Source organism: Formica exsecta, unplaced genomic scaffold, assembly GCF_003651465.1.
Source record: "Formica exsecta isolate Colony F162 unplaced genomic scaffold, ASM365146v1 scaffold363, whole genome shotgun sequence".
Lineage (NCBI taxonomy): Eukaryota > Metazoa > Arthropoda > Insecta > Hymenoptera > Formicidae > Formica > Formica exsecta.
Window position 1 is genome coordinate 958,018 of NW_021850877.1, and position 23,542 is coordinate 981,559.

Genomic DNA, 23,542 nt, shown 5'->3' on the forward strand with positions numbered 1-23,542 from the left:
AAAGAGTGGAACTGCATGCGATATAAGTTCATCAAAATTAATTATCTTAAACATGGTATTATGTAATCGTGATGAATTATCATTCTCTTGCAACGCTACGGCAACACAGTGTTGCGAATCGAGTAAAGTTTCTTCAAACAACCAATTTTGTTTAATCCCATTGATATACAAGACTGTATCGGTTGTGATTGAATCTTCGCTTAACTCCGAATTGGTTCGAAAATCAATACTCCTTAGATCAACAACAATCCCCACACCAAGTGCTTTAACATAACTCTCTTTTAATGCCCAGTGTCTGCAAAACATAGATATTTGTTCCGTTTCAGATTTTTCTGAAGCAGAACCTCTGATCTCTTCCCATTCGGCTGACGAAAAAGGTCTATTCATTAAACGAAAATATTCGGAGACACCGAAATCACATATTCTGTTCCTGGTATATTCTAATGTCATAACGTCTACTCCTAATCTTATATCCCTAATCTCGCCTGCTAAAACCGTATAAAATCCTTGATGAGAAACATTAAAACTTACAACAGCTGAATTATCTTTTAATACCGGCTTATTGTGTTCAGTTCTAACAAAAACAATTTTGTCATATGAAAGATCCGTGTACTCATTTACAAATTTTCTCATTAATAATCTACCTACAAGGGAAGCTCTAACATCTTTACGAAATACGAATTTTCCTAGCCTAATCTTTTCATCGTTTTGTAAACAAGAAATTGCATATTCAAATTCTCGCTTGCTCGGATTCCATTCTTTCCAATTAAATGCCCACCGAATAGCTGACGACATTTTAAAAATATTGGTGCTATGCATAACCAGTGTCAAATTAGTTAATCAGTTTGCACATCCCATATACTCTTTGTCTTTATGACTAGAATTGGTGTATTCTTAAATTCTCTCTGATTATAAAAACAATTTTTTGCAAGATATATCGTTTGAGATAGTCTCCAGGTTACTTGTTAGGGGATCCACCTGAAGCAAATATAAATTTATTATACTGGTTTATTGTTTGTGATCCAAGAAATCATATTATTTATCATCTAGTATTTGTCTTTAAACTGCTATTAATAAAGATAAAGATAAGATGAGTATAAAAACTTGAACAATGAATCATAGATGGCATATATGGGCTCACTTAATTCTCATAATTGAGTCTGATTATCATGGTAGACAGTGTCCATCGACACCAATTAGATTCTTTAACTCTTACCAGAATTCATTGGAAAATATATAGTATTAGCAGAATCATTTGAACTATTATTAATGCAAACAGAAGCAAATATATAGTGCACAATATAGATAACAATAGATTTCATAAGAATAGAGAGCAAGCAACAAACTACTACTGATATAATAACTATATGCTATATATAAACAATTGTACAATAATTCATGTCTAAAATAAATGTGAAGACGCATGAAAAGAGAATAGAAATTAAAATACTTGAGTGTCTTTTCTTACCATTTAGCCTGGCATTCTTTGGACCTCTTTCAGGCAAGGAAGAGGTTGCTGTTATTTGAGCTCTGTCCAAAAGAGGAATGTAGCATTCGTCGTCATCTACGACAGATTGTAATTTTGTTAAAACATTTGCTGATTTTTGTCATATCTTTTTATACAAAAATGTTTTTTTTTAATAAAATATAAATATAATGACATGAAATTATATATATATATATATATTCACACACACACACACACACACACACACAGTTGTTGTTTAAATAACTATATTTCAATGACTGAAATAAAGCAAAATATATAAAATGTGATGCTTTCAGAATTGAATTTTAATGAAAGATACACTTCTTATTATGACAAATATATATCAATTATGGACTCTACGTACATATATTAATATATTGTATGGTATATATAATATGTATATAAAAATACTGTTTTTTTATAACAAATATACGAACAGAAACGAAGAAAATGATAATTATAAAACGTTGTAATATATAATCTGTATTACGAAATAAAATAAAACGATAGACTTGCCACAAATATGCGAAGAATATAGCGTAATCTAACATGTGTAACGCAGCATTATGCATTTACTCGCATGCACGCCATGTTACATCGAAATGGGCTTGGTCATGCCAGGAAGTTGCGCGATAACGATTATACATGCTAATAAAATACTTACAGGCAAATGAGCTTGCCGCCACGGCGAAAACATATACGAGACACCTGAGAGCGGTCATCGTACCATCGCCTTGCACTGCGAAACGTCTCTAGCCTTCAGAAAATTCTTAATTGATGGGTCGCTCGCCAGTGGGTTCGGTAAAAATGACGAAATGCCACTCACACGCCAGTCCGTCCAACGCTTCGTAATCGACTTCGTTGACGATTGAGAGAGAGACTATTTATTCGTCACTTCTATATTCACGGATCACCGATAAATGTACGTCGAGAAAAAATATATATCGAGAAAATTTTTTTTTTTTTTGTTAACTTATGATCCGCTCCTTAAATTCTTGCAGCACAACAACAGTGCGCGCCAATGCACACTGAAGCACGCCAATGACGCGAATCAACTCATCGAATGACGTGATCCGATGAATGCCGCGCCTCTCGCGTCGAATATTTCCGATGTATCGAATTATTCATTCGACGCTGAGTTCGGACCATAGACATAGTATACCTAGACCGAGTGTTGAGGAATGGGAGCCGAGGTGCACGTAGAAAAGGACATACTCTGTTTCGTGCCCCTTGTCGGACTCTGTATTAGTAAAATGCCACGGATACTAGATGTCACTCGCGTCCACTTTACGTTTAAAATCTTCGCGATCAACGGCCAAGCATCGACGGTCAACAGATCTTTCCTCATTTCGGTAATTAATCGTATGTATATAATTATTATTACTATATATTTACACGAATGATCACTGTACTTAAAAAACGCAACACAAAAAAGAAGTTGCAACTTTTTTATCCGTGACAATATATTCGCTTTCTCATATTCGAAATCTCACGTCGATCTCTCCTTAATCAATTGTTTGTTGAAAAAGCTTTTTTTATTAATAATAATTGAATAAAACAATATTTACTTTAATAAATAAAAACAAATACTTATTACAAATGAATGTATGAAGAATCGATTCTTTCGTTATCATATATCATTACATATATCCACAGTATATTTTTATAATATAGTAAACATACACACAATAATAAATCTTTTAAAGAAGATGTAATATCACATGTTTATTACAGACAACTTGTCATTTTCCTATTCTAATTCATTTCTTTTGTAGGAATATATAATCTTATCTTTCCTGTGGGCACGCGAGAGATGTGGAAGCGGAAGTGGCAGCAGCGGCATCAGCAGCACTACTCTTTCTAAATTTGGAAGACGACACATCCGATTCGCTTGAAATTTCTGCGTTTTGTTCTTGCGTATTATTTAAAGAAGCGATTACAATCGAATACGGCGGAGGATTTTCGTATTTGTCTTCGTCGGATACTCGAGGAGATGTCGATGTCGTTGTTTGCGTAGTCACCACGGACGTGTAGGACGGTGGTAAATCTACATGCAGGTGAGTCCGATACAATTCCATCTGTGAACAAATATATGTGAATGATAGGGATTGTGTTAGAATTTTATGCGTTTATAAAACGTGCATACAATTATTTGCACAAGATATATATCTTGAAAAATAATTAATTCGACATAGATATCATATTAAATACCTCTCTGCGATTAGCGGCCGTGATACTCGAGACAGTCCGAATCGCTGCTCTTCTTTGCTGCTCGATTAACATTCTCGCATTAGTCTTCTTCACGTTGTAAGCGGTATAACCACAGATAAATAAGAAGAGCAGCGTCAGTACCATCAAAACAATCCACATGTATTCCCATTCTAATAATATCGAAGCTACCATTGCTATCGTCACCCATGCGATCAAGAGAGTAGCCAGTGTTCGACCGGAACAATCCGCGTCCTGAAGAATTCGTATTTTAAACATATTTCTCCAGTAGTAGAGATTTACTTTGTCTAAAAAGAAACGCGTACTTGTGTGGAATATCTATTTCTGTTTTTATTACATACTTATATGTTTATCTATCTTAATGATATATAACAGATAATCACGGTTCGACAAAAAATTGCCATTATTTTTATTTACCCAATAGAACATAAGAAAAGAATATTTTATATATGTATACGATAATCATTTTATCAGATTAGAAAAATATTGTATTGATTGTTGTTATTGGTTGTTGTTATTGACTGTTGTTATTGGTTGTGTTGATAGTTTATACGAGCGTTATTAAATTATTAACAAAAGAAAAAGATATAATACATACCAAGAGGATCAGAAAGAACATCCTGAATACAATTTAGAAAAAATTATTCTTCCTTGAGGTTGTTATTAATCGACCGGTTTATCTCATCAACGATATACTTATCTATGACGATAAAAACAATATCGAGCTGATACATAAAGTACCGCTTTCCATATTTCGTTTGCATACTTTTGTTAATACATTTTTAGAAATTCAATTATTTCAGAGCAAGATACGTTAATTAACGTTGTGATCACATTTCCCTGAACGGTATTCATTAGTGAAACGTCGAGACATTCACATTATTTTATATCACTTAGTGTTGCGTAATAAATCGAAAATATAAAGACATTCAAAACTATGTCAACCCATGTCGTTTACACGGTTCTGTGATCTCAATCGTTCCAATATCGAAGACAAAAAAATACGTGTACCGATAAAAAAATCAGTTTTTTAAACGTTAAATTCATGAAAATCACATAAGCACCTTTAGCAATCTATGTGCGATTGAACAAGCCGTTTCATTGATCAGAAACACTGAAAAATAATTTAACGGGATTGGAATGTAGCGTCAAAGTTAATGACATTAATAACCAAATTCGTTTTAGGGTCGAAACAGAGAAAAAAAGCGACTCGAGAGATTTTCGCTCTTTTCGCGCAAAAAACACTTGTCACTTGCATATAAAAATCCTGATTGCCACTCTCAACGCGATAATGATGAAATCACACGAAAAGATACTCGGACTTTATTTTTATTACAAAATTATATCCGAATGAGAAAGTATTTAGGTAGTTCCGTAGTTCTCCGTTGGCCTCTGTGACGTTAACATTTAGTGAACGGTAAGACTTCCCACCGCGACGAGACTTTACGATAGCTATGCGATAAACGAATAAAAATCCCCCACTGTCGCTTAATGTATTTATCATACGCCATTGACGCGCATCGTTTATGCGCAGATAAGAATGATAATATGTATGATCAGCTCTTAAAATTAGAAAATAATGTAACGCGGCAAAATAAAAAAATTGATTGTGTTACAAAACATATGTATATATATATCGCAATTAAGTCGTATATTTTGTCAGGTAGCCGTATCGATTGAAACATTTTAGCTAAGGATACAATATGTATAATTTTCATTATATATTCTACATTGTGATGCGCGATATATTCTATACAGTATTGATGCAATGTCTATTTAATGTTGAAAAACAAACTCGAGAACTATCATTTGTGAGATGTTGCGCGATATGAGCATATAACGCAGCTTTCTTATCTTATATATCCGTATATGTAATGTAATGCCTAAACAGCGAACTTAGAGTTGTGCGTTAAAAACGAGAGGACGAACGAAAATGTTGTGCTTTTTTTCAACGCGTCATCCATTTACGACATATGTCTGTGTTAAAAAAAGTACATTTGATTTTTTTTTTTTTGTTCGTATACAATATACACGTGGCATTGAACGCGTGTATTCTATTCAACGCGTCATCCATTTTCGACATATGTCTGTGTTAAAAAAGTACATTTGATTTTTTTTTTTTGTTCGTATACAATATACACGTGGCATTGAACGCGTGTATTCTGTAACAGATTAATTCTACGAAATGTACAAAAAATTCTCAACGCTCAGTATCACAATTGTTAGTCGTATTAAAAAAGATGCATAATGTCAATCAGGGTCCAAATAGATAATCGACACTCGATAGAAATTTGTATTAAATATTCGCCGGCGATCGTATCATAATCGCATTGTATTTTATTGGTACACAAAAGATATAATGACCATTTGGACCGCGATTAAGATCTTTTTTTTTCGAAACCGTCTTTCTTTTCTCCGTTTTTTTTTCAGTCTATTATTTTTATGCGTTTATAACCACTCCCTAAATATATCATAAAGTAATACGACCCACGTATTTGCTATGGGTTCGTTTTACATATATTAGCATGGAACAAACGATATCGCGCTAATTTCTTATTTTTAGATGAAAAAATAATAAAGAAGCTATTAAGTAATTCTAAGCGAAATTGTTTACAAATTTTCTAGAACATGCCAAGTATACATCCTGGACCGCTACAACGTGCTGGATTGGTAGAAAGAGAGAAAAAATCGTTTGAGCAATGCATCGAGAGAATCAGCTGTTTTCCCGACGAGAATTCACGGAGATAAGACGTCGAATAGAAGGAACAGGATCGAATTGATGGCATTGTCGGTTTTGAGCCTTTTTCTAAGGTAATAATCGAGGATTAAAACGTCCCATGTGTAATATTATGCCAGAAGGGTTGTGTCGAACGAAATATAAGAAGGGCCTGTCGAGCTTTAACCTCGGTCTCTCCGACAATCCGGAGGGCTGTCTTTTCTCTCTATAGAACCGATCCATACGCGACTGGTCCGCGTAGAATGAATCCATGTGGTCCTCTTGCGAAGATATTATGCCTCCGTGTCTCGACGCGTCGTTCTCAGCGATATTACCGAAATTGTTGGTGTCTTCCGTTTGTCGCCTGATACTTCTTCTTAATGGGCTCGCGGGATACGTTTCTACATGATGCCGACCGCTAAGAATATTTTCATCACCACAGGTACTGAACAGGTTCATCTATAACAAAAATTTATAAAATATTATGGATTATCGTGTGTATATATATGTAAATGAATACAAGAAATACGTATATCGAGCAGATATATATTTACCTGCAATACATCGGCCAAATAGAGACGGTGACCTACGCCATTGATTCCCTTGAAATCGGCGTTGCCCGAGAAGAGTTCGTCGAGACCCATTCTCTTCAAGGCAGCAGTCGCGTTGACGACAGATCTATGACTGAATTTAGGCACTTGCAGCTCCAAGCCACTTCGCGGTATTAGGACCTTGAGGAGCTTGTTCCAGGTTCCATCGCGGAAGGCGCTTCTAACGAGACGCTGCTCGAGGCGATCCAGCGTGTCGCCGGGTGCGGTGTGACCTTGCTGACCCGGCAACACGAAAATTGTGGAAACCAATTTGTCGCTTCCGCCAAGAGCGACCACGGTAGCGTCAATGCTGGGCTCGTAGCCGGCTAAGATACCTGATCGCCAAGTCGTAGCTGGGACCGGCACAAGTTTCCTCTGCCTGACAGCCGGCGAAACCGCAAAGTATAATTCGCCATCTCTACCGACGGAACTGGTTAGAGTGCTATTGCAATCGGTCTGAAATACATTGGCGGAGAGCGCCGCCAGCGGTGATCTGAGCGGGACAGTGTTCGTCTTGACAAAATCTTTGATTCTACCACCCGTCTGCTTTCTGACCAACAGATTCGTCCTTCTGCGAACGAGATCGCTGATGGTAGCAAAGTTTACCTCGGCTACGAGGCCCTCGTAAAATTGTTGAGCCTGCTCCTTGTAAAAGGGCATAAGCTTCCTGACCTTCATCTTATCGGCGAAGAGCTCACGAACGAAGGCGGCGTTTGCGATACCTTGACTGCGGGCCAAGCTCACTGTGTCGGTTATATTTTGGAACACCAAGTGCGGATTGAACGTAGCCACGTCGTCCAGTCCGAGCACCTCGTTCATTTGATCGGACGTTGGTCCACGCGCGCCCAGGAAGATCATTGCCAGCAGACTGGTCATACCGAACGGCGACAAGGCCAGCGATCTCGCAGTACTTAGACCTTTATTGGTAGCTACCCAGAAATTGAAGGCTAGCTCATTGCACAGTCGGGCGAAGTTGATGATATCGGTGCTCGTGTGTTTTATAGTGACATCTAATCCGCTCGCGCTTTGCGACGCATCCCAGAGCGATAGCACGGATTGTGTCGAAGTTAGCTGGTCCTGCTGATCTGGCTGATGAGTTACCCCTGTTTCGTCTCCCGATAAACGAATTGTGGCACTCTCGTTTTCCGAGTTGGACGATGATTGAGTCTGGACATTATTGACCGGTTTTCTCAGCGGCATCAGCGGCTTCGTCGGTGAGGTTTTTTGCGATATAAGTGTCCATTTGTCTTCCGCATTCGCGTCCGTTTCGGTCTTCGAGACTTCAGACTTCTCCAACGGTTTATGACCAACCGTAGGCTTTGACATGATCGATGGCGGTGTCGATAGCGGCAAACGCATTACTTCCGGCTTCGAAGAATTCTCGGAGTGTTTCACAGACGCGGGTTTACTCTCTGTATTATTTGAATTAGTCTGCAATGTCGACGTGTCCTTTGTTGATGAAATATTCGTATTGACTACCGACATAGTCTGTGTCACATTTTTATTATTTTGATTCAATGTGTTATTGGCAGAATTCAAATTGTTTGCACCATTAATCAGATTTGATTGAGAAAGTTCTTCCTTCTTCTCGCTTGCATTCCCTGGTAATTTCTGCGTCACAACTTCGATAATAGGACGATCGGTATTCGCATATTCTTGAATCGATAGAGAAGACGAAGAATTATTGTTATTGTTATTCACATTATTTTTATTTTTATTATTAGTTGTGTTACTAACGCGATTTTGCAAAAACGTAGAATTGACAGAATTTCCATCTGACATGGGGGCATTAGACGTAACGTTCGAAACAACGGTATCCGTCGTGACATTATTAATATATTCGTGTGAGCTATAGAACTCGGAATTGGAATCATTAGCGGAGTGAACTGCAATAGTCTCCTTTGTCGCTGACGAAGTATTCAAGAAAGATTCATTCTTTTCGCCCAACTTTTCTATTTTTGGACTACTCTCCGCGTGTACCGAAGCGTTTACCGAATTTTTGATATTACTCGCGTTAGCCGAATCAATTAATTCAATTTTTACAGGTAATTGTGGTAATTCGAGACTCTCGTCCGTCCTTACAACGGGCGCTTCTGTCGTTTTCACCTTTTCCTTGTTTTCTGTTTTCTTTTGATTATTAATTGTATCGAGCACAGCTGTATTGATACTTAACGATTGCTCAGAATTTGCAGTGACAACTTCTGCAGTAATTGTACTCAGTCCAACGCTGTCCTTTGATTCGTCGCTAACATTCGCGAATTTGTTTAATGAAGTGGATAAAGATACTTTCGTAGAATCATCGATACTCGGTTCATTACTGTTTAACAGTTTAATTGGTTTTAATGTATGATCTGACTCTTTCGTCTGCATGATAGCATGATAGAATTCTAACGTGCCGTTTCTAGCCGGATCCGTTACTGTTTTTTGCGTTGACGTTTGAATAATATTTTTCTCTTCCTGATACTCATTTACATTAAATTCTACAGTTCCTTCGTGCATCTTAGTGATACTTTCGGTGGATTCTGCAAACTTCGTCGTGTCACTCGATGCATTTTTAGCCATTTGATTCTCGCTAGTCTCTTCGATGGACGATCTTTCCGACGTGCTCGTTGCAAATCCGGCGATAAGACTACTCGCTAAATCACTAGCTACAAAATTCGTCGTGTCACTCGGTAAACCGATCGGCTCAATTGCAGGAGTACTAGGCGGTAGAGGTGCATTATTCAATACTTGATCGATAGCGGACACTGGATTGCTCAAATTTAAGTTTGCGAAAACATTATCGAAATTTTCGTTGGTCAGTTTATTCAAAGATTCATTCGACGCAATTGTCGACTGCGTTTTAGATGCTACATCAAGTACTGTCGAAGTGACAGGTAAAATATCTTCTGGTAATTCTATAGTTTGGTCGATAGCTTGTTTCTCCAAAGGCAATACGTTAATAGCAGTGGTGGTTTCGAGAGTCGCGAGAGTCTTGGTCTGATTTCCTGGCGAACCGTCGTAAGTCTTTTCGAGCTGAACCCATATGGTCGAGGAAGACGTCGTTGATTCCGTCTTTGTACTGACCGATCCAATATTCGATTCAGCTGGCGTCGTGGTTAAAATATTATTAACCGTTACTTCGTTATTCGTCGTTTCGGTTTTAATCGAAGCTTCCGATGTTGTCACCGTAGTCCAAGAGTTCGCGGAAGCATCATTGATTGATTCTCTATTTATTGCATTGACAGGCCGTTGAGTAATAGTGTAGTCAATAAACCTAGTAGTAACGTCTTGTGACGGAATTTCTGTAGTAACGGTTACGTAAGTTTGCGTACTAACGCGTTCGACATTCGTCTCGTTTGTGTTGTAAGACATAAATGTATCTGCACTCGCGATCGTGGGTTTATATGAATCAGACACGTTGTGCCTCCGATCGTAATTAATATTCATGATCGATATTTCCGGCGGCATCTCGTCCGATAGAGATAATACGACGGGTCTTACTTCCGAAACTTGATTCATTACATTCGAAAAGGAATCGATCAACTGCGTGGGTAGCGGTTCCATCAGTCCTAAAGATTGGATCTCAGTTGGAGATTGAGAATTGAGATAATTTTCTGTGTACGTTGACGTAACCGGACTTAATGATTCTTTCGTAACCATTGAGGAACCTTCATCGCGATGATAATCCGTATACAGCAAAGTTGGAATAGTCGAGGCCTCGATTGTCGAAGCGCTGGCGAACGTAGATGGTGACTGCAACACGATTTTGTTAGACGCAGCTTCCTCGGGTTTTATAGACACGGATGCGTGAGAAAGTGGTTCCGAGATAACGCTATTAGCTTGTGAGATTATTTTATCATCATTGTGCGTTACGTTCATTTGAGATTCTTTCGTAATCTCGGGTATGAATGAAAAATCCTCAGATTGTTTCGTATTGTTCTTATTCTGTATAAGAACGTAACTTGCATTCGAGAAAGAAGAGATCTTGTCAGCCACATTGGTCACTTCGACAGATTCATCGTACGTTACAGCCTGCTTTGTATCGACAATAGGAAGATTCGTCGATATACTCGGTATAATCGTCGAATAAATCACCGGAATTTTTATTTCTTGACTTGCTTGGTTATCAGGATTTATAGTAGTCTGTTTTGTGATATCTACAAGATGCGTATCTAAGCTCGCCGGTTGCGAGAATGTTGTAGCTTCAGGTACTTCCGACAGAGTTATCTCGATAAATTGTTCCGTTTGATTAAATCCTTCGGTCTGAGTGGACGGTTGAGCGAAACTGGCGGCACCGATATCAGCTGCATACGAATCAGTCTGACTTGTTTTATGAGTACTCTCAACCGGAATCACACTAAGCATTTGGAAGATCGGACTTTCAGTAATGGCGGAATGCAACGTAGATAATTTTTGTTCCGTCAAAGTGATAACTGGGACTGGAATCATTGCTTTCTCCGTGATAGCATCGGGCGCCGATGTCTGCTGCGAGTAATGATTAAGTGGCAATTTCTCGCTAGGCTGCATGTTATTCGTAAAACCAGCGTAAACATTCGTCTGAATGTCTGACATCGCCGGCTTTTTCGTCGTCGGATCTTTCAGAGTAGTTCTGATATTCATCGCGCTTTCAGTCGACAACGCTTCTATCTTTTCTGTTGTAATCTTATGCAATAATTGATTAGATTCACTGCTTGGAGAAATCGCATCTGTCTCGCCGGACAGAATGGAAGGGAGAATGTTGCTCCATTCGACGTTTGCGTGTTCTGGAATCTTGGGTATCGAACCCGTTAAGATCGGTGGCTTGTCGAGTGCGCTCTTCAACACATTCTGTACCTTCTGTACTACATCCATGACCTAAAATGCGACGTGATATGTGTTAAATCCATAAACGAAGACATGACAGCTCCGTTAGCTCTAAACTGGTTATACATTCTTGTTTGTGTCCCATTTATATTTAAATGATCATCTGATTTTAGCATAAATCTATAAAATGGATATCATATTTTTTCGTCAAATATTCAATTTGTACAAAAAAATTTCATTTAATTATATTTAGCAATTGAATTAGCATTTCATTAAATGTATGTTTTATCATATCTAAATATTTCATTATTTGCTTTTATTTACATTTCTAATCAAAATACTTTATTTTAAGTAAAATATATAAAAAACGTATGCGGCGCGTGCGTGTATTTGTGCTGTTTGGTGTGTTGTGTTGTTCTATCTATTTTCTATTTACAGATAAGAGAAACAAAAGACGAGAGAGAAGAGATGGAAAATCGTGAATCGACCTTTTTTCCGCCCGTGAGAACATCATCGGCTTTTTGAGGTTCTTGTCTGTCTATCGCGACGTGATCCGCACCACCTGCAGCGATGAGACCTTGAATTTCCTGAGCGGTCATCTGCCGCGTAATCATATCACCTTTGTCGTTGTAAGTATAAAACTGAAACTTGTCGGGCCGCAAAAGTCCAGCCGGTGAAGCGACCAGTTTGTGGCTGGACTGCGTGTTGTTTTTGCCATTCGGAGGATGCACGCGTTTGTTGTAGTCCTGACGGAACATTGTGGAAGTAGCTACGCTGTAAAGGCACGAAAATCCGTCCAGAATATTATCGTAACTTTTGCTTTATATATTCAGCTACTCGAATATATATATATAAAAATCCTATTTATTGTTAGATATGGAAAATTGTATCTAAATACGATTTTTATGTATATTTCAACTGAAACGTATATAACAAAGATACGAAATAGATTAATGTGCATCGTGTATTTTTCATCTGGAAAATTATTTATTTTTTAATGAGCTTGTTTTTAAATTTAAATGCATACTGATAAAAAGTTGTGATAGTAAAGGTGTATCAGCAAGGATTTTCCTGTGAATTGATAAGGACGAAAAGTTCAATGCGCGCATATAATTTTCCTTAATTAGTCTATTCATTAAGAACACCGAAGCTGTCTGACAGCTCGGGAACTAAACCGCGATGCCTTTAATAAGAGCCGACCGTGCTTTTCATGCTTTTCCTTTTCCGCATTCTCTGTCTTGTTTTTCCCATGCAAGGCGCGATTTCTATCTACACACTCCTCGTTCGTATTATCTTACGTCGTCTTTATGTCATCCGTCCGTATGAACTTCACGAGAAAAGAACTTAGAATTTAATTCTAATTTCATACATATACGTACATAAATTATATTAAAATATTTTAAACTTACCCCTAAATCGATGTATATACACGAGATTTACAATTTATATAAAAGCCATAAGAAGATTTTTTTGTGATACTGACCTAGGATCAAATGTATTCACAGGTACGTGCGAACGTTCATCATGAGACGGTAAAGGCGCACTTAATTGCAGGTTCATCAAAGATACGATTAGTGCTGGCAATAGCCAGCGTAATCGTTGCAGCAACATGATAATGTTCGATTTTCTGAAAACGGAAAGATATTTCGAGATTGTGAAGATAATATAGTCGCATTTTATTTTATTACATATCACTCCTGTTATTAGCTCTTTTTCTTTATTTGCGATGCATTCTGTGCAAGAATGTTTATTAAAGAAGTTTCAATAGAGAATATAATTTTCAACACATTTAGAGAAATAAATTGAACGATAAATATTTATATGATACAAGATACATAGATAAACCACAACCGGGCAAAAATCATGTCATAACAACGTGCGAAAAAAAGCAAAATGAAGAGAAATAAGGCATTGAACTTTTTAATTTCTTATTGATTGTTATATATACATATTATTGATCTTAATTTTTTGATCTTGGCTTAATTACTTTTATACTTTGCATTATATATAAATTTGAATGATGACTATTATGTGCAATTAGCGTATGTTTGGCCTCTTCAGAAATCTTGTTTATATATTCATAAGAAAATTGTGAATATTTTTTTCTCTTCTTTCCTTTCCCTTTGTAAACTTATAATTCTAGATTATCTCCCAAGAAAGTAAAACTTAAACTTTATCTCTTAAAAATTTAAACTTAGCTTCTCGTAAACACTCACATTTTGAAAATCAAGATAGACTCCTTGAAAATGTCATTTAATCCTATCGAGAATTAATTACCATCAATAACCCCGGTGTCAATAACTCCGTGATCGCGACGTTTGAAAACTTGACACTGAACACACCAATTCGATGTGACACAATCAACTCGTAATAATCAACAAAAGGAAAATGTTAGGCAAGTTTTTGACGAGTGTTCGACTGACCCTCGGTGTTCGATTCTTTAGCGCGAGACACGATAATCAAACCCTTTTGCTCTCTCTTCTTTCGCGTCTGTTCGTTCTCTCTTTCTCTCTTTCTCCCTCTATGCTTCCCTTCTTCCCTTCTTCGTTAAGGGATCAAGGACGTTTGGCAGTTGAAACTATTTTGCCGTCGACCTTGCTGGTCAGACTGTAGCCGGTGTAGCGACCTCGGCGAAGATTACGGAGCATGTACCATGAACTCCTCCCTTTTCTTTCTGTGCAGGTCCTTTCTCATATACTCCCTCCGCACTCGCTTGACACTCCGGCGTGATTCTCTTCCTATGCCACTTGTTCGCTTCTGCCGTCTTATACCCTGGATAAACACGTACTGCAAGGTAGGATCCTTCGCTGGGACGAGCGCAGTGGAACAAGAGGCAGAAGAAATAAGGAGGGGAGACGGCTCCTGAAGGGTAAGACAGAGAAAGGATTCGCCTCTCTCGCCTCTCGCGATAGTCGTCGGATGGAGTGGATTACGCGGAAACAGGTGACCGCGCGTACGTGCGCGTGGCACATACGCGAGCATTTTTTCTAACAGATCACCTTCCATTCGAGTATAATCGAAAATGACATAAAGATTATGCAAAAGCGTTAGAAGACATTGCTACCGCGCACACTGGGAAAAATTGGCAAAATTTTCTCAAGAGAGTTCATCGTCCTCGGTAATATACATTAGAAGGAAAAATCGTGTGCATCACGCGATTTACCTCCCTTTAATAAAAAAAAAAAAAGGATAGAATTTTGGATGATGAGCGCGACGAACGTTACAGGAACGCCGGTCGGAGCATTTGACGTAGCCCACATCGCAGAGCCGCTATGAATTGTGCTCTCCGGAGATCGCCGGAGAGACATAGCGAAATGAGGTAGCCATCCATATTTTTTTTGAAACGATGAACGCAACGTAAGCCAAGCCGACGATTCACAGCGACGATTAACGGTACATCGACCGAATGAGTCGCATACATGACGTACTAAATTGTGAAAGAACCAGTAATGGGCCGTGTGAATGGATACCACAAAAATGCGGCTTTCGGGGGGAGAGGGGAAATCTTTTAAAAGAGATTTTATCGAGCTAAATTATGCCATTTCTTCTTCTCCCTCAACGAGACGAGTTGACCAACGTCCGCCGATCTCGTATCAATCGCACTCTAACTCATTCATGAACGAATAAATCGTCCGAGGCTTGGCATAGATTTCGGATCCTCCAATATCAATCTTTTTCTAGGAGGGAGCATTTTTTTCGACCTTACTAAAACTTCCGTTCGCCAAAACTAGGCGATCAGGCCGAGTTCCAAGCCGCACGAGAGCAGGAGACGACCCGAAACGATAGATAGATTTAGGTTTGACAGTTGATCACGCGAGAGAAGATGAACGAGCTCGCGCTTGGCAAAACCCGTTTCTCGCTTCTCGCGCGACTACGTCTGGTTAAGTTTTCTGTGAACGTCGAACATGCACGGGTTAATAAACAGCCGTCCCACTTGCACGGACTGTCCATCCGTAACCCACTGTTTACCAAGACAACGGTACCGCGCCGCGCCGCGCCGGATTAAGGCTTATCCAACGGTTACCTATCGACAAATTCGACGTCGGGGTTGGGAGGAGTAGCACGGGAAAGGGGGACGCGAGAACGAAACGATGGCAATAATTCACAAATCCCCGACCTATTTTCCTCGCCACCGATTTCACATCGCTCTCACCGATCGATTCACGAATCGATTCGACATATTCGATTTATCCTAAAATTTTTCATTTTTTTTCCACGGAAACTCGATTAATTCGAAATAAATAAAGAAAAGATCGCGCGCGACTTTCTTAGGGAAATCTAAGTAAAATGATCTTTAGGCCAGTACGAGGTACAGAGATAATGATACGCGATACAAACATTAAAAGTATTCTCACGGTATTAATTTCGACCTTTACCCAAGTCTCGATTAATTCTATCCTTTTGAGAAAGCAATAATTTACTTTTCAATTATTACTATAATTTCAAACATCATTTCTCTCTTTGACGTGACGCATGCGAGGGTATGATAACGGGTGGAAAAAGAGGAAAAAAATACAAGTTCGCCTCCCGGGTGTATGTACCTACTTATGAGAAATTCTCAGGTACGTGAGAGATTCTCCAGAGAGGTGTCACGCTCGGCTGAGCTAACACGACATTCCAGATTACGTAGCTGGAATCGTTGCTCCGAAGGGAGCATCGTCCGGAAACGACTGGCGTAATCGCCCCCTCTTTTTCTTACGTAGCGAATCTAATGTTATAATAGGAGTATTAATTAATAATTTACGATATACGTGTAAATTCTACGATTATAGCTGTTTATATTTAATTTAATGCGAGGGAGAAACATTCGCTATTGATATATATTTTATATCATATTATATTTCTCATCTCACTCCTCTTAAGGGGGGAAGCCTTACAGAGTGAAAAATTGGCTCGTATCCGGAAATTGATCACAGAGCGTATGCAAACATAATTTTTTAAATTATACTTTCGTGTTCTTACCCTAACAATTTTGTAGTATCGCTTCGGTTACTCGGAAAGTTGGAGTAAAAAAAAAAAAAGAAAAGACCAACGGATCGTAAACTATTTCGATGTAGAAACGTTTCGATAATTGGCGTATTGATCATTGGTATGCATTATAAATTGCGTTAAAGGCAAATTCGAAAAGGTATATTCCATAGGTATTCGCGTTTACTATTCAAAGCGGAACACCTCAGTCGAACACCGGTCAGCTCCGCTAGTATAAGAGCGAGCGAAACTTGGGGAATATGTTTCTCGACACATATACACTGGAGAATGTACCACTTTCTGACACATAACAGTAGTATATGCGGCACACGATGAGTAGATGATGATCTCTCTCTCTCTCTTTCATAGAAATACAAAAGACATAACGGTCTCCTCGCCGTTGTCCCATCGTGTTACGAATACGTGCGTATCCGAATCACGCGCGTCCAAAAAATCTGATTTAGTTACGCGTGCGGGATATAAAAAGCTATATTACCGGGTATATTACCATTCGCATTTGTTCACGAATTCGAGACGCGTGTCTCTCTGGTTTGCACGCTCGTGCGTCCAGGCGAGACGGCTTATGAACCGACCGAGATTATACCAGGAATACTAGGCAACGGGGACATCCTGTAAGGATAAACCCAGTCCCGGTTGATCATTCCAGAAGGAGAAGTCGACGCTCGCGCGTGTGACTTCTCGTATAAAAATTTATTCATAGTTAATAATATTAAAGAAATATTTAAAATAATGATCATGAGAGGAAGGAAAGAGTAAATTGTCTTTAAAATATTTACAACTACAAATATTAAAAACTACTCGCTATTTTAATATAGGAGTGATGAGCGATCAAACACGATGAAGAAAAGTGATTGCAAAATGGGAGATGAGGTTGAAATGTTACGAGAGACTCGATTTGTCGGTGGAAGCACTTACGAAGGGTCGTGGGATGCGATTGATAAAACCGGCGTCGGCAGATATGTCACACCTTACAGTTAATTAATCTTAACTGATTTCAATATTAACTCTGTTTTTTTAATTATTTTTGCATTATAAAAATATTTCAAATTTTATAATTGCAACAGTAGTTTAAACAGGCTGAGAGCAGCCGTGAAAGTCAATTAAAAACTAGTTAAAAATTAATGATCATCAGTTAATAAAATTAATGTCCATTAGTTAAATATTAATGGTCAATCAAATAAGATTATTACCTGTAATATACTTGTAGGATCGTAAAATGCATCAACATCAATTAGTGCAAACCAATCTTATGTATATTTTAGAAGTTGTATTAGAGGGAGAATATCGGAATGGCATGCTTCATGGCTGCGGAAGTATGTATTGGCCACGTGGACAGGTAATAGATAGTACCTGGAATCATGGAAAAATGGAACAGCAAAAGCGTTATACGTTCGCGGACGGTTTATCATATCGAGAAAATGAATGGGATTATTGTACATTTCCTGATAGGCGGTTAGCACAATTCTCGAATGGCGAAAATTTAAATAGAAGTTCTATATACCCACATTATTCTTGCATCTTTTCTCTTATAAAATATTTTAGATTTTACAATTGCATAGTAAACGGATTGAGACCAGCCGGAAAAGTATTGAAAACTAATGACCAACCAACTAAAATTATTCCTCTGTTCTGCTACGATACCGGTGCCGGTATATTCGATCCATACAAGAATTGCATAAAATCATATCGTAACTGCAAAAAAGTAAAAATACACTGTTCAATAATAATAAAGTCAGAAATGCTACTCATATACATATATCTATTCTCGCGAAGTAAATAGTAATAGAATAATAAAAATTATGAAGATACTCAACATTCCAAAGACTATAGAAAGTAAATGGATCAAACAAAATTGCCGAAAAGGCTGGTCAGAACCGACAGGTCATCGAGAATGGTTACGCGAATATTGGCAATCGGGAGCGGCGGATTTTGCAACGTTACCGCACATCTCGTCGGATGAAACAGAAAATTGGTGGCAAAGGTGTATTAATATAATGCAATCTTAACTACAATTATATATATGTAATTGTAAAAATATTTGATGGAATCATAATCAAATCCTATTTTATTAATTTCATATATTGTTTAAGACTGACGAAATTTGCCAGACATACGCCTGCAGACATGAAGTGGATGAAACACAACTGTGTTAAAGAATGTCAGCTAAACTATTAAACAATATAGGGGAGAAATGTAAATATTAAGACTTGAAGCAATTAAAAGCTAATAATCGTAAAATAAGAAAATAACATGAAATTTTATAAACTTTATATAGGTGATAACATATGCATACATATGTATTTGTCATATATATATGATAAAATTATAAAATTTATATTTCCTAGCCAACAACGAGTTTTTTCTCTTCAGTCACAATTATCGGTGCATCCGTTTTTCGATGCACATTAAACAGTACAGACAGCTTTAGTGGTATACACATGTCGACTGTGCAAGCCATTATGTTTAATGTAATGCGCAATTGATTTTGCTCTTCATCTGCAGGAAGTTTCACCGACACAGGAGTTGAAAGTCCACCTGTTAAAGAGCTTGCTGTCCATGTATTTACAGGTAAGGACACATGCCATTCTTGTGGTGCATCTACATTTAACTTCAAATCATTTGAAAATACGATATTAAATAGAATATTTAATTCTCCACCATGAGTATTAATCGATGTATCAAAAGTATATATTTTCTCAATATTTTCATTTGAATCAGGTCTAGATATAACCATCTGAAAAATAACATTAACAAAGTCAACATAAATATCATAATATATAAAGATATATTTTGAAAGAAATCTAAGTTACACTTACAGTTGAAATTTTCTCGTTTGTGAGGTCAATAATTTTAATAGCGTGATTATTGGTATCTGCCACATAAAGAATGTTACTATCTGGGTTGATAGCAAGGCCACCTGGTTCATTGAACTGATAAAAGATTATTTTAAAGTTATTGCATTAAAATATTTGCAAGTAACTTTTGAAATCATCTTCTCAAAAAATATAACAAAACTTACAGAAAATGTGCGATCAGGTTTTCCTGCACCAAATAAAGTCTTACAATATCCTGTTGTAGTATCTACAGTTTTAATCTTGTGATTATAAGTATCAGCTATATAAATTCGTTTATTCAAATGATCCCATGCTATACCCAATGGATGTTGAAGTTTAGCCGAAAATTCTTTTCCATCTACGTCTCCAAAAGCATGTAAGTTCTATAATATAAATTAAATAAGATAAGATAAATATTATATCGCCATGATTTTTATATATTGCTACCATTTCAGTGAAAAATTGACATATATTTTACTCTCATATATAAAAAATAGTTATATTAGGCATCAAAACAAATGAAAAATCCTTATTATTAAACAAACCATTGGATTTTTGTCTCCTCCACAAACAGCAGAGACCCGACCGTTGTCTAAGTGCAACCGTCTAATAGCACTGCTTTCACTGTCTGCGAAAAATGCAATTTTATATTCTTGAACAACTGCTATACCAGAAGGTTGTGCTAACCCAGCGGCATGAGGATAACTGTTATTACGATTTTCTTCCCGGCCACTTCCGACAATAGCAACGCATGTGCCTGCTGAGTATTTTCTAAAATATGGAAAATTTTTATTAAAAATTTCATAATGAGCATTGCTTAATCTTTATGCACAGAAGAATTATTCAGTTACATATTTTACAACAAGAAAAAACTAAAGAAACTAAAACTAACTACAGAAATATCATATTTTATAGTCGCGTATCTTAAACTTTCTCTGGGGTATTTTTTAAATTTGTTAGTTAGCGTTAAAAATCATATTACATAAATAATATCTCACTTTTCCTTCCACCAAGTAGTGTCTTCCAAAAATAATGCCCAGATCTGATGAGTACCCGCTATAGCGATTAATAAGATTGGCACAATGCTACCTTTATATTCGTGATGATAGATTGCTACATCCCAAGGAGATGATAAAACCTGATTAATACCGTGTTTTCCACCTTGGCGGTCGTGACCTTGTAAACCAGTGCCCGCTATGGTAGATACGTTTTTTTTGGTCAGATTTATCTAAAAAATGAATTAAAGTTGATAATAAAAGTAGTAAATCAATATTTTAAAATATGATAATGAAGACTGAGGAATATTTTTCTCCTTACTTTTCTAATGGCATGATTGTTATTATCCGCAACATAGATTGTATTATTGAGTACACAGACCCCTTGAGGTGAATTAAATCTGGCATTTTTGAAATCGCCATCTTTAAAACCCTGATTGTATCCACCTATATAGTGCTCCACTTCTCCATGTTCAGTCGCGATGACAATTCTATTATTGCCGCTATCTGATATGATGAGCTTTGTTCCTTGTTCAGATGAAAAAATGGCTAATTTACCAGGAAACAATAAACCATCTTTAAAAAATGGTAACAGGTGATTCGCCGGCTTCATTGGAAGACTATGGTTCGATATTTGATTTAAAGATTTGAAATATGCTATCATTACTTTTGTATATAACAGTATTTCGTCTTTGTGATCTTCACCAACAAAAACAGCCAATGGCTGACCGCTAGGTCCTGGAATAGATTTATAACTATATAGCAATAACAAGTTTCAACAAAAAGTAGCATAGCCCATTTAAATCTTATATACAAAAAGACAAAAAGGATCCAAATGAAGTTACCTAACATGACAAGGCTAGGCCAACATGTAATTCCCATATTGTACCACATCCTTAATGTCATATCATTTACCACAGGATGTGCAATATTATATCTTTGCACTGCAGATAAGACATTTTTTGAACTACGTTCATTTGTAAATTTTGCACTGTGAATTCCAATCTAAAACAAAAAAGTTATTAATTGTTGTGCAATTGTTATAATTTAATTTTCATAATTTCTCTCGTGTAAAATAATATATTCACCACAACAAGACCATCTTCTACAGAGATTTTTTTTTCAACCTCTTCTAATTCAGCTAAAACATGCATACAATTGATGCAACAATAAGTAAAAAAATCCAAAAGTACGATTTTTCCTTTCAAATGCTGCGCAAATGATAATCCTTCCGACACATTGAACCACTCCAAGCCTGTAATGTATAAAAACGCGTATGAAAATATAATTAAATTATATTTATTAGTAAATATAGATAAAGATTTTATTATATTTGTTACTTATTATAAATTAGTAATAATTATTTATTATGAAAATTACAAATAACAAAAATTACCTTTCGGAAAATCCTGAATTTCTGCACCGGAATTCTCATATCGTTTTATGTGTTTTAGAATTAACGCCTCCTTATCCTTTCGTTCGGTAAAGTCATCTAGATGAGAGCGCATTTGAATGCATACTTGCGTCAATTCCTCGACTACCTCTTGCGCGTTCATTTTTTTATTTACGAGTCCACACATCCGCGCACAAGGATAGTTGAAAGTTCAATAAAATTCTTCAAACGATTACGAGCATTCATTAGTTTCTCTGTCGGAGGTATTTGACGTATTCCGTATACAAAGAGCTACGTATGTGGAACAATAAACTGAATGACATCGTATCGTTACTTACGGACCTGACGTTATTCAAGTCCGTGACGTTATTAATGTCGGAATGAAAGGAATTGCGAGGGAGAGGAAGGGAGAAGATAAACAAGATTATTTTTCGATATCTTTTTCATTGTCATCGAAATTCGATTGACGCGAATGATATGATTTTTATCTGTACCATTCCATATAGAATTAATTTAATATAACCATTGTTGATTGTCAATAAGATGCGAGTTGATGTTTGATGCTGTTTCGCACGTGGACACGAGCATTGACGTAGCAGTTCGCGGTACTGTCAGTTATCTGATACAAGTTTCATCAAACGACGAATATGGCTGATCAAAAACCAGACATTGAGTTAGATTGGGTGAAAATACGAGAAGATTTGGACAGTGAATTTCTTGGCGAGACGGTATTCGACAAAGCGAAACGTAAAACACGAGAGAATCCACTTGTACCTATAGGTAAAATAACCTCTAACAACGTCAAGATTTCGTCTTTATTCAGTTAATTTCTTCTGAATTTATAATCAAAAACTAGTAAAAAAAAATCAGTGTGAAAAAGAAAAAAATATATACAATGAAATATATACATTTCTACTAAGAGAATATTGCATTCTTTGAAACGTGTCTAGGATATTTTTATGAAATATATATATATATATATTAGAGAACTATTATTAAAAATGTATATACATCAAAATGTTTTAGTAGCTTTATATTTCTTTAGGTTGTCTTGCAACTACAGCAGCACTTTCTGTAGGACTCATCAGCTTTGTGAGAGAAAAAAGCCAGATGCAACAATATATGATGCGTGCACGTGTTGGTGCTCAAGCATTTACCATAGTTTGCATAGTTGCAGGATTTATTTTGTTACCTAAATCAAGTTAAGATGTTATGTAACATTTATTTATACAAATGTCATTAATATCTGCTGTAGTATATGAAATGCTCTTATAATCGTATTGGATGCAATATGTATCTAATATGGGTAAATATTATATTGTCTCCAAAATAACACTCATAAATTATCAAACGCATGAATTGAGAAAAATTATTTATGGTAACATCTGTAAATTAATATTTTTATCTATAAAAATATATTTCTAATTGTAATTATTAACCAAAATTATAAACACGCATTTTTTTTATCCTTAACTATCATAATATATAAAAAAGAAGAATATTTTATTAGATTTTCCATAAT

At 36.8% G+C, this 23,542-nt stretch overlaps 6 protein-coding genes across 10 annotated transcripts in view; 2 read left to right on the plus strand and 4 right to left on the minus strand.

Annotated features, from left to right (window-relative positions):
* The window catches only part of LOC115238948 (neurexin-4), an 11,497-nt gene extending 8,924 nt beyond the window's left edge, over positions 1–2,573 (minus strand). For both annotated transcript variants that reach the window (XM_029813179.1, XM_029813178.1), the window contains exons 1-2: positions 2,154–2,573; positions 1,469–1,564 (exon numbers count right to left, since the gene is read on the minus strand). In XM_029813179.1, the coding sequence (XP_029669039.1) occupies positions 1,469–1,564; positions 2,154–2,211 (154 nt within the window). In that variant the 5' untranslated portion in view covers positions 2,212–2,573. The remainder of the gene's footprint in view (positions 1–1,468; positions 1,565–2,153) is intronic.
* A 612-nt stretch (positions 2,574–3,185) lies between these two features.
* Positions 3,186–5,177, minus strand: LOC115239014. 3 transcript variants are annotated; one of them, XM_029813299.1, is made up of 4 exons: positions 4,783–5,174; positions 4,317–4,418; positions 3,701–4,005; positions 3,186–3,567 (listed from the first exon to the last, which is right to left on the minus strand). In XM_029813299.1, exons 3-4 carry the CDS (start codon positions 3,974–3,976, stop codon positions 3,277–3,279), a joined length of 567 nt encoding a protein of 188 aa, XP_029669159.1. In that variant the 5' UTR covers positions 3,977–4,005; positions 4,317–4,418; positions 4,783–5,174; the 3' UTR covers positions 3,186–3,276. The 3 variants fall into 3 exon arrangements, with proteins under 3 accessions (XP_029669159.1, XP_029669161.1, XP_029669160.1); XM_029813301.1 differs by having other exon boundaries at positions 3,701–3,952; positions 4,783–5,173; XM_029813300.1 differs by having other exon boundaries at positions 3,701–3,952; positions 4,317–5,177.
* A 1,342-nt stretch (positions 5,178–6,519) lies between these two features.
* LOC115238975 (bromodomain-containing protein DDB_G0270170) lies at positions 6,520–18,099 on the minus strand. Of its 2 annotated transcripts, none has more exons than XM_029813231.1 (5): positions 17,989–18,099; positions 13,293–13,436; positions 12,298–12,583; positions 6,989–11,860; positions 6,520–6,893 (listed from the first exon to the last, which is right to left on the minus strand). In XM_029813231.1, the coding sequence occupies exons 1-5, from the start codon at positions 18,024–18,026 to the stop codon at positions 6,525–6,527; spliced, it is 5,709 nt and encodes a 1,902-aa protein (XP_029669091.1). In that variant the 5' UTR covers positions 18,027–18,099; the 3' UTR covers positions 6,520–6,524. The 2 variants fall into 2 exon arrangements, with proteins under 2 accessions (XP_029669091.1, XP_029669092.1); XM_029813232.1 differs by lacking the exon at positions 17,989–18,099 and adding an exon at positions 14,026–14,493.
* LOC115238978 (MORN repeat-containing protein 5-like) lies at positions 17,628–19,138 on the plus strand. The gene is made up of 5 exons (XM_029813235.1): positions 17,628–17,771; positions 18,061–18,250; positions 18,341–18,500; positions 18,604–18,779; positions 18,889–19,138. Exons 1-5 carry the CDS (start codon positions 17,636–17,638, stop codon positions 18,971–18,973), a joined length of 747 nt encoding a protein of 248 aa, XP_029669095.1. The 5' UTR covers positions 17,628–17,635; the 3' UTR covers positions 18,974–19,138.
* Position 19,139: 1 nt separating this feature from the next.
* LOC115238976 (NHL repeat-containing protein 2) lies at positions 19,140–22,414 on the minus strand. The gene is made up of 9 exons (XM_029813233.1): positions 22,024–22,414; positions 21,716–21,882; positions 21,473–21,632; positions 20,950–21,365; positions 20,631–20,860; positions 20,178–20,403; positions 19,818–20,015; positions 19,615–19,728; positions 19,140–19,532 (listed from the first exon to the last, which is right to left on the minus strand). The coding sequence occupies exons 1-9, from the start codon at positions 22,205–22,207 to the stop codon at positions 19,140–19,142; spliced, it is 2,088 nt and encodes a 695-aa protein (XP_029669093.1). The 5' UTR covers positions 22,208–22,414.
* A 54-nt stretch (positions 22,415–22,468) lies between these two features.
* Positions 22,469–23,464, plus strand: LOC115238977 (HIG1 domain family member 2A, mitochondrial). The gene is made up of 2 exons (XM_029813234.1): positions 22,469–22,800; positions 23,066–23,464. The coding sequence occupies exons 1-2, from the start codon at positions 22,668–22,670 to the stop codon at positions 23,224–23,226; spliced, it is 294 nt and encodes a 97-aa protein (XP_029669094.1). The 5' UTR covers positions 22,469–22,667; the 3' UTR covers positions 23,227–23,464.
* Positions 23,465–23,542: the final 78 nt, after the last annotated feature.

Excerpts from the sequence above, each read along its gene's own strand:
- LOC115238977 (XM_029813234.1), top strand. The coding sequence starts at position 22,668 with ATGGCTGATCAAAAACCAGACATTGAGTTAGATTGGGTGAAAATACGA. Across the intron at positions 22,801-23,065 it reads GAATCCACTTGTACCTATAG|GTTGTCTTGCAACTACAGCA; the intron begins GTAAAATAACCT and ends ATATTTCTTTAG.
- LOC115238976 (XM_029813233.1), bottom strand. The coding sequence starts at position 22,207 with ATGTGTGGACTCGTAAATAAAAAAATGAACGCGCAAGAGGTAGTCGAG. Across the intron at positions 21,883-22,023 it reads AATTCAGGATTTTCCGAAAG|GCTTGGAGTGGTTCAATGTG; the intron begins GTAATTTTTGTT and ends TATACATTACAG. Across the intron at positions 20,861-20,949 it reads ACAATCATGCCATTAGAAAA|ATAAATCTGACCAAAAAAAA; the intron begins GTAAGGAGAAAA and ends TTCATTTTTTAG.
- LOC115238978 (XM_029813235.1), top strand. The coding sequence starts at position 17,636 with ATGAAGAAAAGTGATTGCAAAATGGGAGATGAGGTTGAAATGTTACGA. Across the intron at positions 17,772-18,060 it reads CAGATATGTCACACCTTACA|AAGTTGTATTAGAGGGAGAA; the intron begins GTTAATTAATCT and ends TGTATATTTTAG. Across the intron at positions 18,251-18,340 it reads TGTACATTTCCTGATAGGCG|ATTTTACAATTGCATAGTAA; the intron begins GTTAGCACAATT and ends AAAATATTTTAG.
- LOC115239014 (XM_029813299.1), bottom strand. The coding sequence starts at position 3,976 with ATGTTTAAAATACGAATTCTTCAGGACGCGGATTGTTCCGGTCGAACA. Across the intron at positions 3,568-3,700 it reads CGGCCGCTAATCGCAGAGAG|ATGGAATTGTATCGGACTCA; the intron begins GTATTTAATATG and ends ATTTGTTCACAG.
- LOC115238975 (XM_029813231.1), bottom strand. The coding sequence starts at position 18,026 with ATGTTGATGCATTTTACGATCCTACAAGTATATTACAG. Across the intron at positions 12,584-13,292 it reads GTGAATACATTTGATCCTAG|CGTAGCTACTTCCACAATGT; the intron begins GTCAGTATCACA and ends GTGCCTTTACAG. Across the intron at positions 11,861-12,297 it reads TTCTCACGGGCGGAAAAAAG|GTCATGGATGTAGTACAGAA; the intron begins GTCGATTCACGA and ends GTCGCATTTTAG.